This window comes from Bactrocera dorsalis, chromosome 5 (assembly GCF_023373825.1).
Source record: "Bactrocera dorsalis isolate Fly_Bdor chromosome 5, ASM2337382v1, whole genome shotgun sequence".
NCBI classification, from domain to species: Eukaryota; Metazoa; Arthropoda; class Insecta; order Diptera; family Tephritidae; genus Bactrocera; species Bactrocera dorsalis.
Genome location: NC_064307.1, coordinates 37,789,043 through 37,797,570, shown reverse-complemented (window position 1 = coordinate 37,797,570; position 8,528 = coordinate 37,789,043). Strand labels below are relative to the sequence as shown.

General features: G+C 34.9%; 2 protein-coding genes across 5 annotated transcripts in view; one reads left to right on the top strand and one right to left on the bottom strand.

Moving 5' to 3' along the window:
- Positions 1-8,528, top strand: part of LOC105230313 (kelch-like protein 17) — a 134,882-nt gene that overhangs the window by 6,223 nt on the left and 120,131 nt on the right. The gene's annotated exons all lie outside the window — the stretch shown is intronic.
- LOC125779046 (kelch-like protein 17) overlaps positions 7,384-8,528 on the bottom strand; it is a 134,522-nt gene continuing 133,377 nt past the window's right edge. For both annotated transcript variants that reach the window (XM_049459455.1, XM_049459454.1), the window contains exons 6-8: positions 8,121-8,325; positions 7,752-7,847; positions 7,384-7,678 (exon numbers count right to left, since the gene is read on the bottom strand). In XM_049459455.1, coding sequence (XP_049315412.1) covers positions 7,466-7,678; positions 7,752-7,847; positions 8,121-8,325 — 514 coding nt within the window. In that variant the 3' untranslated portion in view covers positions 7,384-7,465. The remainder of the gene's footprint in view (positions 7,679-7,751; positions 7,848-8,120; positions 8,326-8,528) is intronic.

Genomic DNA, 8,528 nt, shown 5'->3' with positions numbered 1-8,528 from the left:
GAATTTACGAAATAAATATATGTAAGAGAACAAGAGAGGAACAGCTCTCTTAAGAGCGTGGTGGTGGACAAAAAAATTAGGAGTGCTCTTATAACCATCACAGTTGCGATAATAACACTGTGGAACATTTTTGGGATTATTGTCTGGGGGGTGAGAAATTCCAAGTCAGGGTGATGGTACTAGGTCAGTATAGTAAAACCCTCAAAGGGTTTGGCGTTTGTATGTGTCAGTTTTTTTTATGACCTTTTAAATTTTTTTCCTTATCTTGATGTTTTTTCGCTTAGTTGTAAATTAGTATAACGGGATACAACTTTGCACGACTAATGTTTTTGAGTGTGCCACCGTATGACCAAAAATTGTAGAAATCCAATAAAACCTATTCAAGTCCCTGGGTACCGAATATTTGCACCCCGGTACCTATATTTGACTTTTGATTGAAAATGTCGGTCAATGTGTGATGTATCTATATAACTGAAATTAAGGAATAATCCTTCTCATATAATGGTATGTCAAAAATGGATTGAATCGGACCAATACTTCCCTTAGCCGCCATATACTTAATATAAAGATTTTCGAACCTTGGGGTGACTTTGTACCGCATATATCGGCCAAAATGTGAGTTGTACCAATGAAAATAAGAGAGCGTGTTTTATTCAGAACAGTATATCTTTGAGCCTGAAATAGATAAATTTGACAGAAAACTTGACCTAGCTCCTATATGACTAATACCTGGATTTTCGAACATACGGCTGACTTTACTCTATATGATTGGTTTTAAAGTATTTCCCTGGTTATTGGCAAACTTTTGTTTGTTTTTTTTTTTTTTTAATTTGCAAACAAACATGATTATTGTATTAAAATGTAACAAATGATACCTAATTTACTCTTTAATATTATCGATACTTTGGGTGCATTGAAGCTATAAAACCCTTCACAGGTGCAACTTCTGCTGGCATAAAGGGTAAAATAATGCTTTTGTCTTGATTTTTGCCAGTCGGTTTGTACATCTTATATTGTCTTTTCAGACAAATTGATTTTAAAAATTGAAGAATTAGCTCTTGTAAGGGTGTAATAGTACATTAATCTAAGTATGCATGTATACAAATTTATTAATTACCGTTCAGGTAACCCTTTTTTTAGCACAAATAAAAGCTGCAGTCTAAACATGCCAACTTCAGATTTCTAATTTATACCACTTTGTTTTATTTTTCTTGGTCAACAAAAAATGTGCAGGAATGCGAAAGAAAAGCGTTTCACGGGTGGCTGTGATTTTTCTGATTCACAGCGTATTGGGTAAATAAGGTTTGGCTTTTTTGTGCATTTTCCGGTTTTACGTTAACCCAGAGCAGCTATAACAGATAATGTCGTGACTTTCATTTCGATTAATTTATTATTTCGGCGTAGGCGTCATTTTCGCTGATGTCCATGCATGCATATATAAATATAATACATATATCATATTAGCCATAGGCTTATTTCACAAAATCGAACCTCTAAAGCCATCTATTCATCCTTAAAATTACAAGCAGCTTTTTAAGCCTTACGCTAACCTCAACTATCACGATCAGTGATTAAAAATACATATCAATAAAGGTAAACTTGTTCACTCAAACTTTATTTATAGACAAATTAAATATTTTTTAACACAATGTTAAACTCTTTAACACCCAACGCTTGAAAAGTTCTTATCAAGTACATTAAAAAAATTATTTTTTAACGCAACAAATCCTTGTCAAAAAGATTTTCTTTTAATTGCATGAAGCAAGAAGTTGCTTTCTCGCTTAAGTATTTACAGGAATGCCAAAAAGAAAGGTGCAACTGACAGGCTAAGTTAAAATAAATATGTATATGTAGGAAATAATAAGTATTGGTGATTTATTATAGTTGTGTCTTTATTAACATTCAAAAAGCAACTGTCCCGTTTGTCCATGGTTGTATTCTTTCGTACTTCAGTTAAAAATGTAAGTATGTATTGCTAGTTAGTTATTTAGTAAGAATGTAAGTAAAAGTTATTTAATATTAATATGTCTGTCCGCTTCGAGTTGTCCGTCCATGTACGTCTCCTACATTCGGCCGTCCTGAACTGTCGTTCGACCCGAACGAAGGAGTCCATGTTTTCATAAATTCAGCTATCGTTGTGGTTTTATGAGGACCTTCGTGTGTCGCCTACTTTTTCAACGTCATATCTTCCGTGCCCTAGTTTTTTCTTAACGGAATATGGACCGAGAAATTTTGCTTAAATCTTTAGACCTGGTCTAAACTGCATCCGCTTAATTGCTACTAAATCGTCTATTTTGTATTCTGTTTCCTGTTTACGTTTCGAATTAAAAGTTTGCCTATTTTCTTCCTGAATCTTTGATATATTTTCTTTAGCTTTATTCCTCACACTCGCGTTCGGCTTCTAATTCTTTCAACAATGCTTCATCTAATAATCTTCTAAGTCCTATGTCTTCAGGTATGCGCATGTCCTGTTATTATTTTTCTTGTTGACCAATGCCCTTGACAATGAGCAGTTCGAATAATTTTGCTATGCCATTGCTTGTGGAACTACTACCAACTCTTTATTAGGATCTTTGTGTACTATACCATTTTTTATGTAATAGTCTTTATAAGGATTGTTGTCTAAAATTGTTGATATTGCCCTTAACCAGTCATCACTTTGTTGAGCTTCTTTTAAACGAAATCTTAAAGAATCTTCAAGTAGCATTGCCGTCATTCGTCTTAGAGCATCAACTTGCCGACCTATGCTCGATTATATAGTTGAAATCTTGGAGATACATAGCTCATCTACTAACTTCGAGTGGTACATCTTTCTTCTTCATTGTTAATGCGAACGCATTGAAATCACTTACAATTTTAAACTTTTTGTCGATTACGTAAATCCGCCACTTTTTTAATCTATATATATAAAAATAAGTCCGTATATGTACGTCGCCGAACTAATCATAAACGCGTCGTGCGATTTCAACCAAACTTACACACTACGTAGGCAGTGGTCCATATATGGTTTATATGAAGTTTGGTTGAAATCCGATAACGCATGTGTGTGCGATGCGTATGTGAAGTGAGTGTGTTTTTGCCGCAGGCGTTTTTTGTACCGCATACAGCATTCATTAGTATTGAATACGAGTACATTTTGGTCGTTTGTGTATTGGAGACCATTGCACGGAGTGATGCAAATAGCAATTTGTTATCATTTCTCTTTCCTCTTTGGACGTCATTGGTGATTGATCTTATCGTAATCGATTTTTGAAAATATTAATTTCTTCGCATTTTTTGGTGAGTATTTTGATAAAAATAAATTAATTTTCGTTCTAATCATCGTTTTAATTTGAATATTTTGTTAAACAAAATAAAAAAAACAATGATTACTGCGATAAAAATCGATTGTTTTGCTAAACAAGTGTTTTGATTGTTACAAGTGACATAATCACAAATTTGATATTTTGTGAAAAAAATTAGAAAATTGAGTGAATTTTTTTTTGTTTAATCTCCGATCAGTGAGCTAGATCAGCAGATTTTCGTGTCTTTTCGTCACTTTTTGGAGCTTTTCGAGTGCAGACGATCTCGAACGTTTCATTTTCGCTTCCGAACGGTAAGACAAAAATTATTTCGATTTTTTGGCCAATTTTTAATTGAAATTTGACACATTTTCAGCTTTTCGAGTCCAGAATTTGCTGGATTTCATCAATTTATTACTGAAGTTCTTTATTATCTTTAGTTTAGTTTCTTCTAAAAATGCCACGAATAGCAAGAGCTGACATTGGACGTCGGTCGCATAGAACGCAAAATAGATCAAACGAAAGGGAAAGAACAGCGGAGAACAAGAGATTGCAAATACAAGGGAACGTGTTGCAAGATCGGTTTCAGATCGTAGGCCGACAAGTATTAATCAAAATTTTCGAAGGCGTGCCGCACAAATCTACGTTAATGTTGTTTGTTGTTGTTGGTGCTAGATTTAGATATAATCACGCAATTGATTACAGTTTGCATAAGTTTGTGGTTATGCACATAGAATTATGATGCGACAAAATCAGGAAAATCATATTTTGAAATGTCGGAGACTCTTTCATCAATATGTCGTAGACATGTATGCAAAGATAGAAACAGAGCGTTTGAACTTTATTCAATTCAATCAACGGAAGTTGCGATCAGAAGAATATATACATCTCCGCGAAGCAATAAATAATGATGGATATGTTGACAATGTTGGACAAGTTGTTATTTTACCAGCTAGTTACACAGACAGTCCAAGGCACATGCATGAATATGCACAAGATGTTATTTGCTATGTTCGTTTGTATGGTCGACCAGATTTGTTTATTATATTTACATGTAATCCACAATGGGACGAAATCAAGCAATATTTATCTGTAGGGCAATCTTCTACAGACCGCCATGACATAACTGGACAAGTATTTAGACAGAAGCTGAAGTCATTGATGGATTTTATTGTTAAACATCAAGTTTAAGAGAGGATTACCGCATGCCCATATTTTGGTATGGTTAGTCAACAAAATAACAAGCGATCAAATAGATGACATCATCTCAGCAGAAATTCCTGATCAGGAAATCGATCCAGGTTTATTTGATGTTGTTACAAAAAGTATGATTCATAGACCATGTGGTGTTCTAAATATTAATTCGCCATGTATGAAAGATGGGAAATTCATGAAGGGGTATCCCAGAGATTTGATTTCCGAGACAAATTATTGGAAATGATGGTTACCCATTGTATCGCCAACGCTCAACGGATGATAATGGCAAATCAATAAATCTACGAGTCAATAATCTAGATGCTAATTTGCTAAAACATTGCTTTATTCACAAGTACCAACATATTACACTTGGAATGCATCTGGAAAGAAATGGAACAGACGTAAGCAAGGAAGACCAGTTCAAGGTTATGCTGGCATTTTTGAAAGTGATGCCATTGGACGTCTCTACACAGTGCATCCCAGTCATGTTGAATGTTTTTACTTGCGTCTATTATTGATTTATGTTCGTGGGCCTACATCTTTTTTGAGTTTGAAAAGAGGTAACGGCCACACTCTGTCACAATTTTCGTCAAGCATGTCAGGAATTGCATTTACTGGAAAATGATAATCACTGGGATGCGACACTTAGGGATGCATCAGCAACAGGTTCTCCTCATGAAATACGAACAATATTTGCTATTATTATTGCAACATGTTTTCCATCTGATCCACTGCATTTATGGGAAAATTTTAAGGATTTTATAACCGAAGACATTTTGCATCGAATGCGCCGAATTGCAGGATATAACTATTTAATGATTACACTTGAAATGTTTAATGAGGCATTGATTATCATTGAAGATATTTGTTTGGTAATTGCAAATAAAGCACTGACACAATTGGGTTTGGCAGCTCCAAATCGACCAATGCATGATGCATTCAATCAAGAAATAAACCGTGAAAAACAATATGATTTGAATGAGTTGACCACATTTATAAACTTGAATTTGCGTAAATTGAATCCAGAACAGAGACACGCATGTGATACCATAATGGAATCAGTACGAAACGAAACTGGAGGAATGTTTTTTTTAGACGCTCCAGGAGGAACTGGCAAAACATTTCTGATTTCCTTGCTATTAGCGACTATAAGATCACAGAGTAATATAGCATTGGCACTTGCATCATCTGGAATAGCAGCGACGTTATTAGGTGGTCGGACAGCCCATTCTGCACTTAAATTACCACTGAATATGAATGTAAATGAAAATCCCACCTGTAATGTTTCCAAAAATTCGGGAATGGGCAAAGTCTGCAAAAATGCAAATTAAAAGTGTGGGATGAATGTACAATGGCCCATAAGAAATCAGTGGAAGCGTTAGACAGGACATTGCAAGACTTGCGTAGTAATGATCAACAGATATTTGGTGGCGCTTTGATTCTGTTGGCTGGTGATTTTCGTCAGACATTGCCTGTGATTCCCCGTTCAACACCAGCAGATGAATTAAAATCATGTTTAAAGTCATCTTATTTATGGAGACATGTAAAAATACTCAATTTGACTACAAATGTGCGAGTACAAATTCAAAACGATCCATCGGCCGACACATTTTCAAGGCAACTGTTGGCAATAGGCAATGGTCAACTTGCTGGTGATCGTGAAACTGGCTTAATCACTTTAACAGATAACTTTTGTAATATTTCGCCGACAAAAGGAGAATTGCTGTCAAGTGTTTTTCCAAATATAGCAGAAAATTATCGCAATCATAATTGGTTGGCTGAAAGAGCTATACTGGCCGCTAAAAATAAAGACGTTGGTCAAACGAATGCAGACATTTTAACCCATGTTCCTGGCGTGGTTGTAACATATCAATCAGTTGGCACGGTTACGAATCAAGACGACGCTGTTAATTATCCGACAGAATTTTTGAATTCCTTAGATTTACCCGGATTTCCACCTCATCGTTTACAATTGAAAGTGGGTGCTCCCATTATTATGCTTCGAAATATAAATCAATCACGATTATGCAATGGGACAAGATTAGCGGTTAAAAAGGTTATGAACAATTTGATCGAAGCAACAATTTTAATGGGGAAGTTTAAAGGTGAAGATGTATTGATTCCACGCATTCCAATGATTCCATCAGATTTACCTTTTGAATTCAAAAGACTACAATTTCCAGTACGTCTTGCATATGCTATTACAATAAATAAAGCGCAAGGGCAATAGTTGGAATTCTGTGGAATTGATTTAGAATATCCTTGCTTTTCACACGGCCAGTTATATGTTTCGTGCTCACGTGTTGGCAAGCCTTCAGTTCTCTTTATCTACACAATAACTCATGGCAAAACCAAAAATGTTTCAACGGAAGAGCTCTAAGATAGTTTAAGTGATACATACTCTAAGATTGTAAGAAACTAGAATTAAAAGTTGAATAATAGGGAACAAAACCAACTTTATTAAAAACAAGTGTGTTTCTTTTCTTATTTTGTTTTGCCGTGCGAAGCAGTCACCGGGCCCGCTAGTTCTACATAAAAAAAATTATTTCGAAGAGTTTTATTCTCATTTAATGTTATTTTTTCACCTTTCTATTATTGTCGCATCTGTGATTGTTACAAGAGCACTATTAATTTTTGTGTCCACCACCACGCTCTTAAGAGAGCTGTTCCTCTCTTGCTCTCTTACATATTTTTCGTAAATTCAAAGATATAACATGCTCTTATAGATCAAGTGCAAATATACATATCAATGCAAATTTATTTATTACAACAGTTGTCGTCAAACTGGTGGATTCAACCGATTTTAGAATGAATCTTATATAACGGATTCCCAACTTTCAGTTCAAGCGCCTTTAGCACCACCCCCCGGTTCTAAAATAATTATTTTTGTATGGCAATAGTGAAGTTTTATATTATTTTTATAAGTAAATTTATTTTAAAAGAATTTGTTAAATCGAAAAAGAGAACAATAAGTACATTATTTTTATTCACATCGGCGATAGCAAGGATTCAGGCACCACAAAACTGTTATACACTATACTTTCGGGTAATGAGCACCTTTCTATCCAACAGGAATTTTCTTCATCAAAGGCTGATACACATGGCTTGTCAGCAGATTTAGACTTGCCACCAATAGCCCACAGTCTATTGTCTAGTGTTACGCAAGCTATATTACCACCGCCAAATCCCAAAGAGCAAATCTGCGAAAAGTTTTCAAGAATATTCAGTTTAACATCAAGTGAATGGTGAAAATCAACTCAATATAATATTTACCTGTGACCACGTGTCTTGCTGAGGATCGTATCGTTCAAAAAGTGTGTACTGTTCCTCACGGCCCAAAACATAAATATGACCTTTTTGTGCAGCTACCTGCAATATAAAAAATAGCAATAAACGTTTTGTTTAATTTTAATAGAGTTAAGAGGGCGACTAAATAAATCAGTAACTATTTTCAACTAGTATTTCACAAATCAATTTGAAAAGTCTAGACATAATACGAAATCCGATTACGTACATCCGTTTTTAGTAAAAGAAATGCATGGTCCAAGTTGTCTTCGACTCTTTCTCATTCTACCAAACCATGACTTGATGAACGTTCTACTTACATATGTATATTAATAATTATATTTTAATCTAACTTACACCAAGTGACCTGTGATATTTTGTCATATCCGCGCAAGTTGTCCAAGTATTCGAATCCGGATTGTAGCATTCGACGGATTTTAGTTGCTCACAGTCTTTATAACCGCCCATTATATAAATTTTACCATTTAATGTCACTGCACCTGCGTGAGATCGTCCAACATTTAAGCTGTTCACGAACTCCCAACCATCGGAAGTCGTATATCTGGAAACAAACAAAAGCAATGAAGAAAGAATGTATGTATATTAGTAAACTGAAGCGTCATTTCGCCACTTTTCATAGTCTGCTAATAAACAATTAAAATTATTCTAAATTAATCGTTGACCATGTCAAAGTGTTAGAGTTTTCTAAAGTCAGATTCAATCAGATCGTAACATTTCACTGAATTCCCTCCTTCTTCCATGACG